The sequence below is a fragment of the Galeopterus variegatus genome, unplaced genomic scaffold (genome assembly GCF_000696425.1).
Source record: "Galeopterus variegatus unplaced genomic scaffold, G_variegatus-3.0.2 Scaffold3680, whole genome shotgun sequence".
Lineage (NCBI taxonomy): Eukaryota > Metazoa > Chordata > Mammalia > Dermoptera > Cynocephalidae > Galeopterus > Galeopterus variegatus.
This window is the reverse complement of record NW_007729791.1, coordinates 66,663-90,680: the sequence shown is the minus strand read 5'-3', so window position 1 is coordinate 90,680 and position 24,018 is coordinate 66,663. Positions and strand designations below refer to the sequence as shown.

At 39.1% G+C, this 24,018-nt stretch overlaps 1 protein-coding gene across 1 annotated transcript in view; it reads left to right on the top strand.

The window, feature by feature from the left end:
• MAOA (monoamine oxidase A) overlaps positions 1–24,018 on the top strand; it is a 68,607-nt gene that overhangs the window by 25,958 nt on the left and 18,631 nt on the right. Inside the window, exons 3-5 of the mRNA XM_008585708.1 lie at positions 6,050–6,187; positions 21,174–21,278; positions 22,041–22,132. Coding sequence (XP_008583930.1) covers positions 6,050–6,187; positions 21,174–21,278; positions 22,041–22,132 — 335 coding nt within the window. The remainder of the gene's footprint in view (positions 1–6,049; positions 6,188–21,173; positions 21,279–22,040; positions 22,133–24,018) is intronic.

Below are 24,018 nucleotides of genomic sequence, written 5' to 3'. Positions count from 1 at the left end.
GTCCTGACTGACTTCCCTGCTTTTACCTTGTCCCCTATAACTTATTCTTAGTGCATCAGCAAAAGTGTGCCTTTCAAATCTAAGTCACATCTTAGCACTTCTCTGCTCAAAACCTTCCAAAGGCTCCACTTCTCACTCAGTAAAAGCCAATGCTATTGGGAAAATAGAATAGTTTGGTCAGGGCCCTCGCCTTGGGTCCAGTTGGGTGTGGTTTTAGCACATCCTTTGTAAGCAAATTGTGTGTGTATGTGTGGAGTTAGTGCACATGCACGCCAATGTATCTTTTTAGTTTTGTTGCTGTTCTTGTGTTCTTCAGAAAGAGAGAGAAAGAGAGAGAGAAAGTTTTAGTGAAGCAGGCAGGTGGGCGTCTGCCTCAGGCGTCTGCCTGGCGCAGCCATGCCTTTCCAACCTGCACCTTCCAAGTATCTGTTTGCCAGTTATCTAGCTCATAGACCTGTGTGTGAGGGGTCTGGTGACCCAGCCTGGCATATGAAGGGTTTGTGACCCAGTCTGTGAATGGGCTCGAGGGGTCTGTGAGTTCCAGACCCAGCCCTAGCTTGGCAATTGGCCCAGTCAGTACAGGATTACCAGCAGGTAAAAGAAGTGCTTTTTGAGGCTTTACATGGCCTGCCCCCCAATAACTTCTCTAACCTCATTTCCAGTTCTCTTTTCCTCGATCACTTTGTTCTAGTCACATTGCCTTCCTGGCTGTTTCTTGAACATACCAAGCACATTTCTGTCTTAGAGTTTTGCACTGCCTTTTCTTTCTGCCAGGAATGCTCATGTCCCAAATATGCATATGGATTATTCCCTCACCTATTTCAAGTCTTTATGCAGATATCACCCTTTCAAGGAAGTCTACATGTCCATTGTATTTTAAATTGCAATCCTTTTTTCTCTCCTTAGCTTCAGTCCCCCCCTTTCTCAGTTGTTGTTACCAACTTCTAAAATATTTATTATGTTTATTGTTTATGTGCTCGCTTTCCCCACTGAGTGTGAGCTCTTCTAAGGCAGAAATATTTGTTTTGTTCACTGATATAATGAAGCTCCTTGAACAGTATCTGGCACCTTGTAGGAGCTTGAGATATGTTTGATGAATGAACAAATGAATTCCCAAAGCAAAGTAAAAATATGAAACCTCTAGGAAGTAAGTGAGCTCAAAATTTGACTTTCGCCCTGAAGATCTACTGATCCTTGAAGACTTTGAAGTTCCGCTATGATGGCTGTATGCCATGCAGGGAACGGGAGATCAAACCTAGAACCTGCTGAAGATAGGGAATTTTAATAAGAAACACTCCAAATTGGAATCCATTGTTTTGTACCATATATATGGAAGTTAAAGTGGAATAAACCTTATCATGCAGAAGAGAAAAAAAATAAATCTTGTTTTCCTTCCTTCATGTTTTCCATCTAAATTTACACTACCTTTATGGTATGAAAAACCTTAGGCAGAAAATTTACCATAAAGTTCCAGGAAAATGAGCAACCCACAGTCAAAAATCATAAAATAGGGCCGGCCCGGTGGCGCACTCGGTAGAGTGCAGCGCTTGGGAGTGCGGTGGCGCACCCAGCGAGGGTTCGGATCCCATATAGAGACCAGTCCGCTCACTGGGTTGAGCGTGGTGCGGGCACGACACCGAGGGTTGCGATCCCGTTACCGGTCACGAAAAAAGACAAAAAGGAAAAAAAAAATCATAAAATATACAAGCAAACAAGGCACCAAAATAGAATAAGCACAAAAAATGATCCAGAAACGTTTTATAATAGTTTAATTATACACAAAATATAAAATTTTATTATTCAATATGTTTTAAAGAAAAGAAGTGCTTAAAACTGGAGCAGGGGAAAAGAAACAAAACATCATCAGGTAGATTAAAATATAATTTCTAGAAATGAAAATATACTAATTAAAATTTTTAAAACTCAGTGGATAGCTTAAACAGTATATTAGGAATAGCTGAAGAGCAAATGAACTGCTAAATCTAAGGAAATTATCTAGAATTCAATTCAAAGATAAAAATATGCCGGGGGGTTAGCTAAGACAGGGAAGATAGTATTACAATGGTATAAAAAATTAGTAGCTTATGATTTTCTTGCATTGTTGGAAGACAACAAGAAATCCAACAGGTCCAAAGTATGATAAATAAAAAACTCCCACCCAGATACAGAGACACCACAGTATAAAAAGAAAAGAGAGCTCAAAAGCAATTGTTTTTCAAAAAAAGGAAAAAAGGCAAATCATACATACTCTGAAAAAATCAACAATTAGACTTACGAGTGACTCTTTAACAGCAAAAATAGATTGTACAAGGTAGGGGGATAATGTCTTTACTGTTCTGAGAGAAAGAGAAAGAGAAATTCTAACCAGAATTCATTACCTGCTAGAACTGTCTTTTCTGTTAGACTGATAAAAATAGAGGGTTTAGGACCCAGATTGGAGGAAATGATAAAGGGTATGTTTTAAGCAGAAGGAAAATGATTACAAATAAAAGGCCTGAGATTCAATAGAAGACAGTGAGCAAACATTAATAAATCTTTAAATAAAATTAAGTAACATCAACAACAGAATAAAACAAAATTAATAATGTCAAATTTGTTGGGACACTGACAAACCTGAAACAAAGTACTTTTATAGCTTACAGATCGGAAGAAGGGTGATTATAATTGAAGCATGAAAGTTTGTGTATTTTTCAGTAGAAAGAGAATATATTGATAAACTTTAGGCTATATTTAGTATGCATGTTACTTATAATATATTGGTAGACTTTTAACTATATTAAGTATGCATGTTGCTTATATGTTATAGCTGAGAAAATTGTCTAAAAGAATAGGCCTGACTGTATAACTTCTAAACAAGTAGAAGAAAAAACTCAAAAAGAGAAGAAGAAAACCCTTAGTCCAAAAGAAGGAAAGAAATCAGGGGGAAAACTGTTAAAGTGGGCCAAATGGAAAGCCATATTATAATTATAAAGTTAAAACATTTTAAAAAGAAATAATAATAATTATAGATGGACTACACTTGTCAATTAAAAGAAAAAATGCCAGAATAAAGAAAACTCTGACTGAAAGAGAAAGATATATACAAATACTAATGTAAGGTGTTATAACTATATTAATATCAGACAAAATAAACTTTAAACAAAAGAATTTCAATGAAACGTGTCACTACATAATGATAAAAGACCCAGAAGACTGAACAATTCTAAACTTATATACACCGAATAACGTAGCCTGAAAATATGAAGCAAAAATTGATGGGAACCAAAGATAAATGCCTAATAGAGTAGGGGATTTTTAACATGCTTTTTAAAGTTAGTAATAGAATAAGCAGACAAAAAAGAGGGAGCACAATTAAACTTATTCTGGTACGCATGTATAAGATATTGCATGTAGGTTTTAGAAACTACATGTTCTTTTCAAGCAGAGATAGAAAATTTTTGTTTTGTATATTGACCATGTGCTGGGTCATAAAGTAAGCCTCAAGGATTGATGCTCATGTAAACCACATTCTTTGACCACAATGCAGTTATGACAAAAAAGATAACCAAAAAACATTCCAGCTGTGTAAATTAAGACAAATTAAGACAAAACACACCAAAACATCTAGAAACATGGGTCTAAAGAGAAATTCTAATGGAAATTTGAAAATACTTAGACCCACACAATAACAGAAATACTAACTATAAAGTTGTGAATGCAATTAAAGCAATATTTAAATGAAGATTTATAGTCTAAATTCTTACATTAGGAAAGAAAAAAAAATGGCTCAATATGAGGTAAGCATGCAAGGAGTTAGAAAGTTAAGAGTGTAATAGATCCAAAAAGGGGGAAAGCACAAATCAATGATATAGAAAATAAACAATAATAGGTTCAATGAAATAAAAGTTGATTCTTTGAGGAGACCTACTAAAGATAGATAAGTGTCTGATAAGATTTTTTAAGAAAAAGAAAAAAGAAACATTCCAAGTAAACAATAAAAGAGATGAAAATGAAGATATAACTACTGATGCAATAAAGAATAAATAAATGAAAAGAGGACGTTTTGAACTTTAAACCAACAGTTTGAAACATGCATGAAATGTATATATTATGGAGAAAATATAATTTATCAAAATTAACACCGATTTAAGAAGAAATAAAAAAAAAGCATGAGTAGTGCTTTAACCTCAAAATAAATAGAATCTGTAGTTTAAGATTTTCCCCCAAAGAAATCACCAAGCCTAGATAGCTCTACAGGAGTGTTCTACCTAATGTTCAAAGAATAGATCATTCTATTTATATACAAGCTCTTCTAGAGAATAGAAGCAAGTATCATCACTAAATAGAAAGATTGTCACTACTCTGATGCAAAAAACAGACAAGGGCAGTAGAAGAAAGGAGAATCACAGACCAGTCTCAGTGCCACTTATGAACATAGATACAGAAATCCTAAACAAAAGATTATCAAATCACATCCGTCAATAGAAAGATAATATCGGGTTGGGTAATCCCAGGAAGGCAAGATTGAATAAAACTAAAATACCAGACAATCAATTTTCTGGAAATAACAGATTAGGTAAATTGTGCCAAAATCCAAAGAGACTAGATAAATTGCACCACACCCACACACAGTCACAGATCTTCAAAGCATCAGAGAGCCAGAGAGCTAACAAGGTAGTGAGGAATCACTGGGCCAGTATCTGGAAAGGATTGACCTACTTTTCCCCAGGTGGTGGGGGGAGTTGCTGACCACTGAAGACGCTGCTAGGAGGCTAAGCAGTGCTTTTGATAGTCTTGCGAAGCTAGGGTGACAGAAGGTCAAGTCCAGAGCCCAGCAAATTGTGCATATGTAGGGGAGGGTGTTGGTCAACTTCTCGTGCTTTGGGTTAGGCTGCGTCCTATGACTCAGGCTGAATTGCAAGAGGACTAGGCCACATGTACATTTCAGCCCAGCTTCAAATCATCTCAGGCACTGAAAATGGAATAAAGTTATCTAGTATTGTTAATGTCCCAGGCGCTGGGCAGAAGCAACATAAATCCTCTCTGGGAAAGATATCACCCTCCTAGGAATCAAATGATTTCTGCATTTTTTCAAGTACAGTGAGTGATACACAATAAACCATAATCAGGCAAACAAGGAAAAAAGGCAACATCCATGAGAACCAGTATAAACAACAAAATAGAAATAGGCCCATAAGAAGTTATTACAGAAACATGGAGAAGTTGTAGCTCGCCAATATTCAATATATTGATAAAGTCATTGGGAAATGTGTTAATAAAAAACCTGAAAATAGTGGAAAACTGAATTTAAGAGGGGGAAAGTAATTTTAGTTTATGAGAGAGTATTTGCGTATTAATAATTTAATAGGTATATAAATCTTTTTATACTTTTTTGTACTCTTTTCCTATGATACAGTCTTCCTCGGAAGTGTTTTTCTAAAACTTTTTAAATTGGCAAATGATAACTGTTCATATTTATGGAATACAGTGTGATATTTCAACATATGTTTGTGAAAGCTAAAAAAGTGGATCTCATAGAAGTAGAAAGTAGAATAGTAGTTACTAGAAGCTGGGAAGGGTGGGGGGGGGTTAGGAGAGGTTGGTTAAGGGATTCCTGGAAGTGCTTTAAAATAGCATCAAGAGCCCATCAATGTGGGCTGATTTAAGATTTTATGTGATAGAAATCAGGGAATTAGACCTAATAAATCTCTGGGTGGCTCCTCCAGCTGTAACCCAGGAGAAAAGCTACATAATAACTTAAACGTTTTGGAAAGGATTTCAACCAGTAGGATATACTACAGTGTTCTTTATTCTTTGTGCATTGTATTGCTGAGTCTGCCTCACCAGTAGCTCTACACATGGGGTTGCTTCATGATGAGTGTCAGACAGGGTTTGTGCCCCAGTTCTTGAGTGGAGGAGAAAAGATTGCTGTTTTTAGTTGCACTTTATAAGGGACATGTAAGGCACAGTTCAGTTTTTAAAAAGGAGTGGGTTTTTTTTTTAATAAGACATAAAGACTTTTTTCCCCAAGTTTCAACAAGTCTTCTGACCACTTTTTCCCTTTTTGTAGAATGAGCATGTTAATTATGTAGATGTTGGTGGAGCTTATGTGGGACCGACCCAGAACAAAATCTTACGCTTGTCTAAGGAGCTGGGCATAGAGACTTACAAAGTGAACGTCAGTGAGCGTCTCGTTCAATATGTCAAGGTAAGCCTGTCTTTTTACCCAGATGACCAATGGGGGAGCATTTTATTTGAGAAAACATTTGGTTTGTTTTGGTTATTTTTTTCTCAAAGCAATCATAAAAATAGGCTCTCTACTATAAAGTAGTATTCTGCTGTTCTTTTCTTATTTTTTCCTTTTCTTTTTAAAAATCCCTAAGGACTCCTGGAATCAATGCAGGAGATCATGCCTCAGCTTGGACCTCACAAGCTGTTCCCCTACTTCCCTTCCAAATGGAGTAGGCGTGGGAGGCTCTCAGCTCCCTCCTAATGCATTTGCAGGGTACAGGGGTGAGAGTGGGGGGTGCCTGCAACAGACACACTCACAGACACACACACACACACACACACACACAGAGGCACACACACGCATGCATACCGCTTAAGCCCCGGGCAACCCCTGAGTCACCTAGGAGGCAAGTCTTAAGTTTCCAAGGAACACAATAGTTTGAGGCCACTTTTTTAGCCTTTGAACCAGTTATTTATCCTCATTCTTACTTGGCATTTCTTTGAACACTTTGATCATTTCCTCTGTACGTGGCCTTACTCTTGGGAAGTCTCAGTTGTGCAGTTTCCTACTGTTTACACAAGAGATTCTTTAAACTCTAGCTGCTGATATCCACCCAAGAAACAGCAGCTGTTGCCAGTGTTATTCTTTCTCACTGAAGTCAAACATGGAGTGTAGCGCTGGAGTCCGAAAACATGCCTTGAGAAATCTAGTTTCTGAACTGACATTGCCCTCCACTTCCTGGAACTAGTGTTGCTAGGGCAGGGGTCATTTACTCATTCTTTTTTGTTATTATTGAAACATAATTAATTATACATATTTGTGGGATACCGAAAGGAATGGAAATCATCATGTCGAAAGGACATCTGCACTCCCGTATTCATTGCAGCTCTGTTTATAATAGCCAAGATATGGAACCAACCTAAGTGTCCATCATTTACTCATTCAAATGTCAGGATTCCCATGCCAGGAACCACATCACTTCCCAACAGATACATCCTCACCTACTCTGCCACAGGCGGTCACTGTGGGTCTGAGGGCTGCAGGGCTTGGGGAGTGTCCTGGGAGTTAAGGATACTTGTGATGCATTCACCAAAATGCCCAGTTAGAGGAGATCATGAATCTTTGCAGACTCTGATAGCCACATGGTTTGGGATGCTTGGGAGAGTCTGGCAGTGACACATGTGAAAAAACAAACTAGTAACCCTTAGAAAAACTCTGGGTTCAGAGGTCAAGGGAGGAATGAAGAAAGTATAAAAAAATATACAAAGTGTTCAGTGGAATGTTGGCTTCAGTAAGGAAAACTTTTTTGCTTCCCCCTTTCTCTTTTCTTCACGGCATGGTGTATCCCTAAATTAGTAAGTAATAACAGTAAGAATAATAGCAGTTAACATTTATTGAGCACTTTTACCTATATTCTCATTTTTAATGTAGAGAGAGACCAAACCCTTTGCATTCAACCACTAATTAAACATTCATGTAAATCCACTCTCAACTCCAGCTGGGAAGTAAATGAGTGTGATGATTATCCTGGAATCTGAGCAGATTCATTCTTATAATCTCTTCCTCCCTACAATTCAGGTGCTGAGAGATTTTTATTTTACCTGGAGGCTAGCAATTAACAACAACTAATTGCTTTTTATGCATGAGCCCATTAAATCCTTATAATAACCCTACTAGGCAGGCATGATTATCCCCATTTTACATATCAGAAAACTGAGGTTCAAAGCAGCACAGTGATTTGACAAGGCTACAAAGCTAGTAATAGTCTACTAAACCCTGAGTGCATGCTCTTCATTATCCCAACCTATGCCCAAGGAAATGAAACTGAGGGTCCTGAGCCTCTGTGTGTGCTGGGCCTCCAACGTTGGTTTGGCCAAACACACATCTATTGTAAGGTATCTCACCATCAGTATCCCTGAAGCCTGGCTCATACAATGAGTAAATGAAGTTATTGAAAGGCCACTTTTCTTTCACTTCCCCTTCTAGTTCCACATTCCATTACATACATTTTGAAAACTGGGAAAAACTGGAAATTTGTAGTTATGTCCTCAAACTGAGTACCTACTAGTCTCCCAGCTATGCCCATAATCTCATCTAACAAAAACATAGAAAATAGAAATACTTGTTGTTAAACCATCCTCTCATATACTTTAACCTTCCAGAGAGCACATATTTTCACCCAAGGTTGACAGCAATGTCAAGGCAAAAAAAAGTGGGTTGGTTAAAGTTTATTTTGTTTGAATGAGTGTCTTTTTTCTAGTATTTTCTAACAAATCATATCATTTATGTAATGAGAAGTACTCAGTGTAGTGGATGTCTTAATGATGATCAGGAAATTGTAAAGGGAGGAGGCCATATTAGGGAAAAGCAGGAAGATATTTAGTTCAGTATTCCAGGATGAAGACTCTTAATAAGCTGAATAGTAAAAAAATAATTCCACTTATTTAAAAATATCTCAACTCTCACTTTATCTTCACTTTCGGGGAGGAAAACAATGGACTTTTCCTCTACATGATAGTGTATCAAGTTAATAATGCTAATTGTCTTATCTGGCAGATAGAGGGATCAAACCCTGGACCTTGGTGTTATCTGCACCATATTCTTTTTTTTTTTTTTTTGTCTTTTTGTCTTTTTTTGTGACCGGCAACGGATCATAACCCTCAGTGTCACGCCCGCACCAGACCGGGACCGGCAACGGGATCGCAACCCTCGGCGTTGCCCCCGCCCCTCGCTCAGCCAGTGAGCGGCCGGTCTGTATGTGGGATCCGAACCCTCGGCGGGAGCGCCGCCGCGCTTCCCAAGCGGCGCACTGCAGCAGTGCGCCACCAGGCCGGCCCCCAGTTATCTGCACCATATTCTAATCAACTAAGGTAACTCACTAGCTGTCCTTGTGACACACTCTGCATTGCCTGGCTTTCATAATCTAATACAGTGTGTTCTTTTCTGTAAATAACACTGAAATGAAGTAGGCAAATCGCTGGAAGATTTCCATTGCTTAGATAAACCAAGCCATATTCTTTATGATCCAGATTGCTTCAGTTCTTAAATTTTCCCAATGTGCAACCTTAAAGAATGCCTAAATTGTTTTTTCTATTAGCAGTCTGTAGTGCATTTAGTTTCATCCTACTCTAGGATGGATTTTACCTTTACTTTACCTTTGCTAGACTGTGTTTACAGTGCAACTTTTGACATGACATTAAACAGTTCCAAGCCTGAGCCTCTTAGCACTGTGGATATACTGTTAGTGGTGTTTTCCCACCCTATCCCTTCTCCAAGAGACTATGTCTATCTACTTTATTCATAGATGGTTCACAGTGTTATGCTAAATTCATTCATTGGTTCAATAAATATTTACTGAGCAATCTACTCTGTACCAGCTATTGTTCCAGGCTTCAGATACAGTGGTGAACAAATGATCAGAATTTCTGCTCCCATGGAGCTTCCAATCTAAAGGGAAAAGACAAACAGTAACAATAAATAAGTAATATTAACCAACATTTTGCCTGTATCCTTCATGGATTTTCTGAATAGAATTCCTTTTTAAATTCTGGTTTAGTAGATCCTGATTCTTTTTTTTTTTTTGTCTTTTTCCGTGTCCGGCAACGGATCGCAACCCTCAGTGTCGCCCCCGTACCGGACCGGGACCAGCAACGGGATCGCAACCCTCGGCGTTGCCCCCGCGCCTCGCTCAGCCAGTGAGCGGGAACCGGTCTGTATGTGGGATCCGAACCCTCGGGCGGGAGCGCCGCTGCGCTTCCCAAGCGGCGCACTAGCGCAGTGCGCCACCGGGCCGGCCCAGTAGATCCTGATTCTTATATAATAGGTTCCTGGCTAGTTTCTACAGTGAATAGGTTTTATAAATGTGAATTTGATATGGCTTTATTTTGGAAGATTATATCTTATCTGTGAAATTAATATAAATTAATCGTGTTGTTTTTAACCTAAAAGGTGGAATTTTAAATAGCATCAGCTAGATATGTTTAAAACATTTTTTATTTATCAATTTTTTTCCTTTGGATGATATAAGGAAAGCAGCTGGAACTGAATGCCTAGTGGATTGATTCATTCCCTGCATTAGCAAATAAGATACTCCATCATTAGGTTTGCTTTATGAGTGGGTTTCATTGAGTTGTGGAGACCTTTTGTTAAATTTTGCAGTGCTAAGTCTTGCAGAGAAAGGAAGAAATAGTCGATTTTTTTTGCTTTCCGTGGGTTCCTCCACATCATAATACATAATACGGGTGAGGAATGTGGAGAGGGAGAACCTAGCCAGAAATGGAGCAAGGCATTTTGCAGGAGCTGCTTTGAAGGAGAAATTGACATTTTCAGGCATTCTCTCTTTCTTCCTGCTTTTCACCTCCTCTCTAAATAAAAGAGACTATAAATATATACCACACATTTGTTTTTAGAGAGTGATATGATAAAGATTTATTTAAAACAACATAGGCTTTGCTGATAGTAACAGCTCAGCAAGCAGTTTTTCCTAGTGTTGGTTCTATTCTTCCCATAGCCATTTATTCCGTGTTCTATGCCAACAACCCAAATCAGAGGCTTTTCAGAATGTGTGTGTTCTGGAATACTAAGTAAATTTAGTTGTTGTTGCTAAGAGGTAAACTTGGCTTTAGTCAGTAGACCATGAAGAAAGCAGTGGGTATGTTTTTTGTTAGTTTGTCTTGATGCTTACCAACAGTCTCTGGAGTCGTGAGATGGCACTTCGGAAATAGGGGCTCCTGTGGACGTGGGGGTGGTAGTACCAGGAGCCGTACGTGGTGCAGTTTACGAAGGTGGCTTCTTCTCTTTTCTGTAGATCAAGAGCCCTTCCAGCTTTCAATGAGCACCTGGCTCCTGAACAACCCCCAGGCTGCCCTAGTTAGGCTCAGCAGGCTGAAGACCACAGATGGATTCCATTATTTTGTTAAAATACTAAGTCTAGAGGTCTAGGGCATGGTTTGGAATGGCTGGCTATATATTCTTTTTGTTAAATGATTTATGTAAACTTACTAGTCAAAGTATTAACCAAGATAAGAGTATTTTATTTTATACCATTATATCCTGCTTGGTTTAGGAAAAAAAAAAAAAAACGATTTAAAGTGGATGTTGATAAGTATACTAATTTGTATAAATCAGGGTAGGAGATGAAAAAAACAGGTAAGTGATAATGGACCTGTACTAATAAGAAATTCTGTTTTAATGGTAGAAATGAGGTAATACAAGAGGGATTTTTTTTTCTCTAAATTATAAGTAGGTTTTTAAAAGCAGAGAAGCTAAAAATGTTTACATATTTTCAGTTTGATCTATCAAATATCCAGTATAATTATATATATATGGAAATAGCTTGTAAAAAATAAGTTATTAGTAACTTCCATTCATTCCCCCTCCCCGCCCATTTTGAAAAGACTTCATTTGCTGCTTGTGGGTTACCAGAGAGCTTAAAGGCAGGATTATTCTTAAAGCCTTGCACTGTTTAGAGAGCTAGGTCAGCGTTAGCCATTTCCTCTCAGAGGCTCCTTTCTTTTTCGTATTCCATTTCAGTAGTAAATCTCATATTTGGTTTCTAGAAAATAAAGTTCCTACTCAGTGGAAGTGACAGCCCAATATATGGCAAAGACTTTTTTCTTCATTTTATTTCTTTTTTAGAAAATTATGGTTAAATACACATAACATAAAATTTACCATCTTCACCATTTTCAGGAGTACAGTTCAGTGGCATTAAGTGCATTTACATTGTTGTGCAACCGTCACCAGCGTCCATCCACAGTGCCCTTTTCATCTCCTTTCTTTTCATTGTTAACAGGGGCTAATTCACTACAGGAACTGTTTTCTTTTTTTTTTCTTTTTTTCTTTTTTCTTTTTTTTTCTTTTTTTCTTTTTTATTTTTTTTTCCTTTTTGTCTTCTTTTTCGTGACCGGCAACGGATCGCAACCCTCAGTGTTGCGCCCGTACCGGACCGGGACCGGCAACGGGATCGCAACCCTCGGTGTTGCGCCCACACCTCGCTCAGCCAGTGAGCGGCCGGTCTGTATGTGGGATCCGAACCCTCGGTGGGAGCGCCACCGCGCTTCCCAAGCGGCGCACTGTAGCAGTGCGCCACTGGGCCAGCCCTACAGGAACTGTTTTCTAATCATTCATTTAGAAGTAATCTGGAGTCACTCTCCTGCCTTGGACCAGCCTTCACTGGCAGCATAGAAAGAGGGATAGGTCAGACACAAAAGGATTTCTCTCACACTCAGGCTGTGGAACTTTGTGATCACCTCCTTGTGTGGGGCCTTGGTATTTGAGTTAATGGCCAAAAGAACTTTGTGAATCGGATGAAACATTATATAAGCAGCTCCTCAAGAGAAATAGCTCTAGTCTCTATGATAACTGAATTTGTGGAGGTTCTGACATCTCAGGTTAGGATGTGGTTGCCCATTGGAGATTAAAATCTCCTCCTTCCTCCTTGCTTTTTACTTCCTCCCTACTTCTCCATCTGCAGCCCCTATCGCCACCCCAGAGCACACACCCACTCCCCCAACCAAAGGCTCAACCACTGATCCTGAATTTCCAAACTTTTGCAGAGTAGCCTTCTAACACTTGAAATCTTAAAAATCTACTAATTTCCAATGAATCCCATACATGGTTCATTCTGGGCACATCCTGAAGAAGGGAAGTTTGGTTGTCCCTTGAGTACATGTTGACCCAGCCAGAAAGTCTTTCTGTCATCACCCTGTTCTAACAGGATCAATGCTGCTGTATCGCCCTCCATCTCAGGTGCAGACTCAAAGCTTTTTCATTTCTGTGTCAAACTCAATGAATAGATACCTTTTGAAAACCTAGTGGGCCTCAGAGTAAATGACAGTTATCTCTAAGATAAGAGAAAGTTGTAAGAATGTGAGTGTTTGGTTCAAGGTCCTACAGAAGTGAGTGAGAAAGACAGGCAGACGTGAGAGCCTAGTCAATCACTAACCTTCACAACACAGAGCTTGACACTGGAAAGAGACAAGTAATGATAATAATGTCAACCTGATATTTCAGCAGTCCATTAGTTTTCATAGAACTTCATTTTTTGCTTTGTGTTTGGATTTCATGCAACCAAAAGAAAATTCTCGATGTAATCACAGAAAATTTGAGTGTTCATTATAGTTTAGTATAATGAATGCTTTGATTCTGAAGGCTGTGGACCTGAGACCTTTTCATTTAAAAGACTTTTCTCATGTCAGGTTATACAAAGGGAATGATTACTGAACTGGTCCGTTTCTTTTCATCTCCGTAGCTTTCCTGTAATTTGTCAGACTCAAATGGTACACAGTGAATCTCAAGCTGAGATTTAATTTTGTGTGTTTGCCAAAGTACACAGTGGCCTAGTTTCCACATCCATAGCCAGCAGACAAATGTCTCCAGAGGGGGAAAAAAATTAGGCTTCAGAGACAATGGGAGGAAATCACTCTGGCTCATACTTGATGACCAGCAGCAGGTGATAAAAATGGACCCTGGGGCATAGACATGAGTGCAGTTGCTAATCCACATAATTATTTGGACATCCACCAGTAAAGTACTCTTGAGTATCTATGACTTTTCCCAATCTGTAGATTTTTTAAAAATATTTTTCTGATATTCAAATGCTGAAAAGATTATGCTGAGAGTCTGATGACTCCTGGTCCACCCTGCCTCCCAATCCATGCCATCATCCTGCTTTCACCATCGTGATTGCGGAGCCATCACTGAAGCCACTTCATCCAGCAAAGGGGCAGGGCTACATCTGCCCAGCTAACAGGCTACACAAGGTGAATGCACTCTTTCAACAGCCTAGCTGGCAAGTAGCTCTGCTTTGCCCGTGGCCCTCTCAACCTGCTCTCATGTACTTTGTCATTGTGCTACCTGGTTACAAGGAGGAAGGGCCCAGGGCACAGACTCGGCACAGAGTCCATGATGAACTTGCAGTTTTAGCTAGATATGTGATAATGATACTGATCTTTCTAGACCAAATCTGTTGACAGTGGAGACTACCTTTCCTAATACCTGTACATCCCCAAAGAAAAAGTTTGTGAAATGGCCTCTCCATCCATCTGCTAATGTCTCAGCTGTTCCACTCAAGTACTAGACATGTCAGACTCCAGTATCAGCTTATGTAGAATTTGGGATAAGATCGATTCTCCCCCAAGCCCTCTATAGGAGTGTTTATCACTCAAAATGTTCAATGGATCGTAATATATTACTTTACCAGCTCCCAGATACAGAACCTGAAGACAGTGTTATAAAAAGCCCCTGGTGCATGTTGAATTTTTATGGTATGATAAGAGCATGCTGATTTGGGGGACAAATCTTAAAGTTAAGATAAGGCCCAAATAATAGTAATCTCATAAATGAGGGTTGATAGAGTCTAGACAGCCAATGTAATGGATTCAGAGCAATATGAAGTGAATTGTTAGTTTTCATTCTGTGTTATTTAAGACAACAGTGTCTTTTTCACCTTTTAACCCACTCCTTCAGATCTACTCTCCACGCTTCTCCACCCTACTCTATCCTGCTCTGTACTGAGGGGAAGAGTACTCTGTTTGGATTTTAGAAGCAACATGATAACACTAGAACATGCTGCTCCAATGCATTTGCCCATTACCTCACAAAGCTACCAGTTTCAAATGAGGCTTAGGAAGAAAGAAGGGTCAAGGCTCCAATGCAAGCTACTTTGCCATTTGAGCCCAGCAGAGCCAATGATATTGGAAGTGTCATAGCAGACAGAGATGGTGTCTGCAGCTTTGGGTAAACTCTAGCAGAAGAATTGAGCAAAGACCTCTTAGGATTTGAGTGAAGCCATACCTGCCCTTTTCTGTTGACAGCTACTCTCTATTTGGAAAGCAATTTCTGGCTTGTAGCTGGGTCTTGGTAGAGATTGAATAATTGACCATGGACACCAAATGATCATAGATTTAAACTGTGCATATCAGTGGATCATAGATTCAAACTGTGTATATATCTGCTCCACCAAATTATAAAATTAGACACGCATACCTCTCCATTATAAAATGGACATAACAGACCAAAACTTATGTGATATCATTTAAGTAGTTCATTGAGGGATATAGCTGTAAGCCCCTATATTTAAAAAGTAGATTTCATTGTTAAAATGGCAATGCTTCCCAATACTTCCCAAATATTTTCAGCACAATCCCTTTCAAAATTCTAGCTGGCTGTTTTTGCAAAAACTAGGAAATCAATCTTAAAATTCAAATGTAAATGCAAGAGACCCATAATAGCCAAAACAATCTTAGAACACACACTTCCTGATTTCAAAACTTACTATGAAGCTACAGTAATCAAAACAATGTGCACTGGCATAAGGATAAACATATAGATCAATAGAATAGAATTGTGAGTGCAGAAATAAACTCTTATGTTTATGGTCAATTGATTTTGACAAGGGTGGCAAGACACTTCAGTGCAGAACGAATAGTCTTTTAAACAAATAGGATAACTGGATATCCACATGCAACAGAATGAAGTTGGACCCCTCCCTCACACTACAGACAAAAATTAACTCAAAATGGATTTTAGACTTAAATATGAACTACAACTCTAAAACTCTTAGGAAAAAAATAGAAGTAAATCTTTGTGATCTGAGTTAGGCAATGATTTACTTGATGACACCAAGCACAAGCAATAGTGGAAAAAATAGATAAATTGGACTTTATCAAAAAAAATTTTTTTAAGTTTTGTCATTTAGATATCATCAAGAAACTGAAAAGACAACCCACAGAATGGGAGAAAACATTTACAAATCATATATCTGATAAAGGACTTGTACCCAGAATATATAAACAACTCTTAACAATTCAATAATAAAAAGACAAACAACCCAGTTCAGTAATAGGCAAAGGACTTGAATAGACACCTCCAAAGAAGCTGTACAAATAGCCAATAAGCACATGAAAAGATGGTAAATTTCATTAGTTATTAGGGAAATGCAAGTCAAAACTATAACGAGATGCAACTTCACACTCACCAGGATGGTGTAATCAAAAAGACAGACAATAACAAGTATTGCGGAGGATGGGGTCACATTGAAATCCTCATACATGCTGGTGGGAATGTAAAATGGTGCAGCCTCTTTGGAAAATAGTTTGGCAGTTCTTCCAAATGGAGTGGAGGAGAATAGAGAGTGAGTACTAATGAGTAAGCGTTTCTTCTTGGGATGATAAAAATGTTTTAAAATTAGATGTGATGGTTGCACACTCTATGAATATGCCAAAAATCATTGAATTGTACCCTTGAGATGCATGAATTATAGGTTATATGAATGATATGTTAATAAAGCTGTTAAACAGTCATTCATCCTCACAGTATAACATTTTCATCTTTTTTCTGTTTCTCCTGAGTTCATGGCATTTGTGAAAGAAGAAAAATATTTTTTTAAAGTGCTCTATCAGTTATCTTTAATTACTCAACAACCTCTAGAAGAACTTGTATTGTTTTTATCTTAATTGTTTTATTTATAATTTCTGTACATACTAGAATCCCTTGGGAAAGATGGCATAATTATTTATTTAAAACCCTTCATTCTTGATGCTGTGGCATTATTTGTACCTAAGTTCAGTGATTCCCTTTTTCCAGAAGTTGGGTCTGCACAACTCAGGGGCCCACTGTGTTAGCTGGTAGATGTGCAAGTCTTGAGACAGGGGCTGAGAATATGATGAAATATCAGGTCATGAGCAAATATGCAGGAATGTGCTGCCAGCCCTTGAAATTGTGCAAGAGGTTATGGGTAACAATTCGGTACTCATAAACATAGAGGGAGCAGAGGCATGGTAACAATTTGGTACTCATAAACATAGAGGGAGCAGATGGTGGGTGAGTTTCCCAGGGAAATGGGAAAGGAAATGGGAAAGGCTGAGGATCAGACCCTGAGGGATTCAGGGAATCGGAGAAAGGAGGGTCTTGGGGAACTAGGTGGAATTGGGAGAACCAGCACTGTCCAATGTGGTGGTGTCAGATGCAGCTGAGTGCTAATGGGATGGATACATCCTTTCAAATATGGCTAAAAGGAACTCAGTGATGATGTTGGATAAAAGGGCATCTGTGGACTTTTGAGGATGCAAGTTAGATTTTAGGAAATACACTCATGTGTCACTTAACAACAGGGATACATTCTGAGAAACACATTGTTAAGTGATTTTGTCATTGTGGAAGAAAATGAGTGTGAACTATTAATGGATATTGTGTTAGTTCACAAAATCATTTTCTTCCTCTTTCCAAATGCAGGTAGCCAAGCTCTCTTCAAACATACATAACTTATAAATTAAATCCTATTTAATGGGTCTCTTTTTAGATGATTTTTTTATTTAAAGCATTATTATGAACTATAAAAAAGAAACTGTCAAAAGATTTCTCTCATAGGCTTTGTCACAAAACAGTGGGACTAGGCAGATCCCAAGGAATTCATATGGGCTGGACACGCATGTTCCTAAACCAATTCAGAAGATATATGTTTCTTTTTAAGATAATTAAAGAAAGATATTTGGCAGCTTTCCCAGTGACCTATGATACTCTCATAACACTCGCTTCCTTTTGCTTAACTAAAATCTAATAAAGTACAGAGAGATGAAACTCTCCAATGTGCCAATCAATAAATACTATTTGTTTACTATAAACTTGGCTTATCTTATAGGACCAACAATAAAGAATGATATGGGAGCCATAAACTGTCATCTGGCAGTAGTCTTCTGTTATTACGAACATTGGTAGATTGAAGATGTAGTTTCTCAAAGGGGCTGAAGCATTTTGGGCACAGTTCCAGGGACTTTGTGTTCTACTCGATGTCATGAATTTCTGCTGTGTCATAGACACTTCGTTAGAGATTAAGGTCCACGTTGGAGAGGTTATAAGGTTTCAGAGTATAGGTACAAATTGAACTTGACCATTACTCTAGATTTACTTCCTTTTATTTTTAAAGAGCAATAGTCATTTGGAAGTATTTCCAGAGCTCTTACCTCACACTCTAGGTCATGAAGGCATTTCTTGCTGAGAATTGGTTTAGGACTGAGAAACTGCACTTTGTTGAGAAAACTATAGAATCACATTTAGGAGACCGAGAGGGTTCCTGCTCTCAGGCGGGTCTCACTCAACCAGGAAACATCCCCAGGCCCTCCTATTGCACTACTTTAGGGATTCACACAAGAGTAGTCTCAAGTCTAGTCTGGAGGTAGACCATGGAGGAAATTAGCCCTTCCAGATGCTTGTTAGAAAGGAGGAAGTGCCATGGAGGTGCCAGTTCCCCACATACATGCATGTCTTTAACAGGTTTAGGTAGAATGAGAACGAAGTCAGAAATTGATAAGGGTGAAACTAATTAATGAAATTCTTTATCTACTTGGTGCCTTTGTCAATGGGATAAAAGTTTATGTTGTGATAGGCCTTTATGGTCTTCTTTTAGGATATTCCACGGCTCCCATTTCTAAAAAGATTACCGGGCCAGATTTTCCTCTCTCCTTGAACTCTTTACTCTCCCACCTCTGTTTGTTTATCAAGGGTCTTTAGGGCCTTGTGTGAAATCATAGTCAAGTTAGCATTGTTCTGTGAAGAACTTCACGAGGAATGTGGAACACATTTTGTTGAATTATATTTATAATACTTAATGTCCCCAAATGATTGAGAATATTTAAATTTTTATTAATAAATTTTTTTCAAAGCAAAGATCAATTTAGTGTAAAACTATTCCTTGAGTATAAATGCATTTTACAGAGTAAAATGTAGATTTTTCCAGATTTCAATTAGGGGAAGAATTATAACAAGAACCAGCTGTTCCAAACACTGCCCCAAGCTATTGCTTAAGTCCAGCCTCTCTTTCATCCGTAGCTATTTCTGTGTTCTGTGTCAAATGTGTCTGTGCTTTTCTCTCAGAAGAACACTTCGGCATTTTCCAAAGTTGGCCACGTTTCCTCAGCAGTCACTTGCAGTCACCTTACACCCCTGGAGTTTCTTAGTCTCTTTTTACTCCCTAGAAACAGAAAAGATACATCTGGGAAATATATAAGTTTCACATTTCAAAGCTTTCTTTCTTTTTGTTGGGAAATTTAAGATGTCTCTAGAACAAATTTATCTCCACATTCCATCAGTCATATAGGAGGCAGGAAAGCATGTTTTATGAGGAAAGGCTTTGGGAGCAGGAAATTTCCATTCTACTATTTACTAGCTACTCTCTCTGGGCTTTAGTTTCCTCATTCGTAACATGGAAATATTAATAGTGCTTGCCTCCACAGGGTTGGAGTGAGCATTATATGAGATAACACATATTAAGAGCTTAGCACAGTGTCAGGCATGGCACTCAATAAATGTTAGTGACGATGGTGGCAGGGATGATAATGGATTTGGAGTCTCGAAAAGTTGTACTGCAGCATTACAATATAGCATTTTCGCATAAGAAATCAGATTACATAATCTGCCAAGGACATTTGAATTTGATGTGTGAAAGGGAAAATCACTTCTTTGTCACTTAATGGCTGCCATATATTCTTACTCCATTTGGGTGTGGTGGGGGGAAGGGGTGCACTTGCTTGTTTTGTTTTGTGCCCTTGCCTTGATAATCAGGGGTTTTGCTTTAGCCCTTTATCAAAAGCCAGCACAGCTCTTAATATTGTGCAGTGCACACAGTAGGCTTTCTACAAATATTTATTCAATTAAAAAACCAAATTCTCATGCAGAATTTTACCAGTAGGAAAGATTTAGACCTTATGAATATTTATAAGACATTTATTTTTAAAGTAAAAGGAATTAAATTAGCAAATAAGACCTTAGAAACTACCTAGATCTGGTCTCTTTTCCTAAGGATTCACCCTCCCATCACCCTTGCTTTTGTTTAGCACAGAACCTGTCACACGATGAAATGAAGTAAATGGTTGCTTATAATAAGCTGTCTTCATGTTAGAGGTCTTGGCACCAAGCAGTTGAAATCAACTTGGGCTAACGAGAGGGAATTTAGTGAAAGAATATGAGAGGGCCCACAGAATCAACATGAGGCTGGAGGACCACACTCGAGAATGGGTAGAGGACAGGAGAGCTCTGGCAAGTTAGGGGCAAGAACCACGGCCATGGTCTTTGTAGCAGGAAGTATCTGCTCAGCACACTGCAGTGGGGAAGGAGAACCCACAGTCCACGTTCTTCTATACTCAGGTGACCCACTCCAGGGTCCTTTTAGAGTGTGTGACTGGCTAAGCTCAGATTAGAGGCTCACAGCCGGACTGTACCAGGAGCCAGGGAGGTTGGGGTGGGGAGTGGGGGAGGAGAGAAAGGATCTAACCCATCTCTTTCTGTAATGGGAGCTGGTATCTGGGCCTTCCTCCATACTCAGCTATACACAGAGGAGAAGCAGTTTCCCTAAAAGAAACCAGGGTACTACTAGGAAAGGGGAACAGATAACTAGGCAACCAAAAATGGCAACTGCTCATTATTCCACATTACTAATATTCTGATTCCTTATGTTGGGCGTAGTCCATAGTCTAGCCAGTCTTTATTTAGCCTGTGTAGACCTTAAAACACAGCCTGAGATAGTCTGCTTTGCTCTTCATGTCCTATATGTGGTCTAAAGACAGTCCTCCATGTCATCATCCTGCTCTCATCTGAGTGGGAACATCCTTCCAAAGAGGTTAGGTAGGAGATCAGGAGTTGAGCATATTGTATCATCGGCATTAGATACTAGGATGAACTATCTTTATTTATGTTTCCAAAAAAGAAGAAATAAACTTCAAGCTATTATTTCTTGTAAATTAGAAACAGCATAGCACCAGGGAAATTTTGCTAATCTTATTAAAATTGGGACCTATATAGGTAAAATATATTTACTTTCCATCAAAGGGATTAATTCTGACATGGTAGAGGATCCTGTTACTTTGAAAATGCTGTCTTAGGTTGGGTGGTGGTTTAGTTTTTAGAATGCCATCCTAATTTAAGGTATTACCCTCTTCAATTGCTTCCCTTTGCTTTTGTGTTCCAGGGAAGAACTTATCCATTTCGGGGTGCCTTCCCTCCAGTGTGGAATCCCATCGCATATCTGGATTACAACAATCTGTGGCGGACATTGGATAACATGGGAAAGGAGGTAAAATGTGTGTTCAACTTTCACATGACCCATTACTGTAATAACAGTGGCAACTGTTTAATATCCTTCCATGGTGCAGGGAGCATTGCTGTGGACATTGATGCATATCATTTCCAGTACATCCAACAACTCTGCAACGTTGGTAGTATTTCCACTTGACAAATGGGGAAAATGAGTGTCGAGAGGTTATGTAATTTGCCCAGGACCTCACAGCAAGGGAATTAGGATTCAAACCCACTATTTCTGATACTAACGCCTGTATAACTTCAACTCTATGCCACTGAGCATTTATATTACATATTTTTGCCAGTTATCTCTGCATACAGTTGTCTTATCCATCTATAATGCCACTTTAGATAGTAAAGGAGAGAAGGAATTGCTGCTCCAAAGATTTTTTACTTAATTTAAGGCTCTGTAACATCTCTTGGAAACTTAAATTGAGGACTTAAAATAAAATGGGTGTTAGCTTTCAATAAAAATAATAGTAATAATGATAATCATCATCATAATCATAATTACATATAAATTTATATATGCATTTATATGTAAATATTACCATTATTGTTTTGGCAACAGCATTAAGGCATAGAATCTAAAGAGCTCTCTCCCATCCCCTAATCTATGTATGGAATTCCATGCTAATCCCATATTCCATCACAGAGATTACAGAGACCTAGAGAACAGTTTTCAGAGGTTCTCGTGAGGAGCAGTGGTAGCACTTAACATCACACCTGAGTATGCGGTGATCTTTTTTCTCTGCAGATTCCAGCTGATGCACCCTGGCAGGCCCCACATGCTGAGGAATGGGACAAGATGACCATGAAAGATCTCATCGATAAAATCTGCTGGACAAAGTAGACTTGATTATTTAAAATTTACTTTTTAATCTTCTCTTCCAATCCTTTCTATCCTCTTTTGAGATGAAGTACTTTTTTTAACTTACAAGAAAAAGTTAGGAAACCTAATAATCTTTCAGTCAGTAGCAACTCTGAGGACACTTTAGACATTTCAGAGCAGGTTTGAACAAAAATGAATCTAAAACTTAAGAAAAGTAGGTGAATGAAGTTGAACTTCTGATAATGAAAGGGTTGTGTGATCTGCAATGAAAACAGTAATTGTGTTTTTATATTCTATGGAGGTCAGCTACAAAGCAGTTTGGAATGATATTTAAAAAGTAATTCCATATAGATATAGAATAATAGGAAACTGGAAGGAAGTTAGTCTGCATTAGTGAAAAATATAAACTATGTTTTCGGTTAGAACCTGTGTTATTAGTTTAATTATTTACAGTACATTAGTATTTGCATGTTAATTTATTTATTTATACATACAATATTTATGTATTTATTAGCATCTATTTATTTGGGGCCTACTATGTGAAGGCACTGTACCAGGAACTGAGAAATGGTAGAGAACTTATTAGGAATGTCCCCTACCCTCATGGAGCTTGTATTCTTCTAGCTGGCAAGGCTGACATTGAACATATAATTATATAATACTAGGAGAATGCTTGTAGCAGGGGGAACCTTACATGATCCAAAGGTAAAAGGAAGCATTCATCGATGAAGCAATCTTTAAACTGAAACTAAGGAACTGGTACAGCAACTAAGAATGAGCCACAGGGGCAGGGGAGAAACAGGAAGGGTAGATGGTGTAGGGAGATGGTATCTTCCAGGAATGAGCCACAGGGACTGCCGGGAGAGACAGAAAGACCCACTAAAGGGAGACAGGAAGGATGGTGGCATGGGGGAATGGTATCTTCGAGGAATGAGCCACAGTCATGGGGAGGGGGGTGCACATGAAGAGTGGATAATGTGGCAGGTTGTTATCTCCCAGGAACAACCCACAGGGATGGGGGAGACAAGAAGGATGGATGGCATGGGGGGATGGTATCTTCCAGGAATGAGTTACAGGGGTGGGGGGAGACAGGAAGCATGGATGGTGTGTGTATGTTGGGGGGGGCGGGGAATAATATCTTCCAGGAGTGACTCACAGAGGCTGGGGGGAGACAAGAAAGGTGGATGGTCAGGGGGGATAACGTCCTCCTTTAATGAGCCACAGGAGCTCAGAGAAGACAGCGAAGATTGGATGATGTAAGGAATATGGTATTTTCCAGGAATGAACCTGCAGGGAGGGTGGGAGAAGATAGGAAAGGTGGATAGTGTGGGGAAGATGGTATCTTCCAGGAATGATCCACAGGTGCTGGGGGTGGGGGGGAGACAGGAGTGGATGGCATGGGGGGATGTTGTCTTCCAGGAATGAGCCATGGTGGAGTGGGGGAGAGACAGAAAGAGTGGATAGTGTGGGAGGATCGTATCTTCCAGGAATAACCCAAAGCGGGTGAGGGGGACAGATACTGGTGGACAGTATTGTGGGCATGGGATTATCTAGGCAAAGAGCACAGGGAACAGCTTTGAAATGAGAAGATTGTCATGCTTTAGCAACTGAATAGACAGCATACCTGGACCACAGAGATGACAAGACCAAGTGGTGGAAGGGGAGGTTGGAGGACTGGTAGAGAGACCAGGGTGCAAGATATATTGGCCGCATTCAAGATTTGCCCTTTCTCCATGGAAGGGTTTTAAGCAGAGGGTTTTTTTTTTTTTTTTTTTTTTTTAGTTTTGTACTTTTAAAAGACCTCATTGGGGGCCGGCCCGGTGGTGCACTGCTACAGTGCGCCGCTTGGGAAGCGCGGCGGCGCTTCCGCCGAGGGTTCGGATCCCACATACAGACCGGCCAC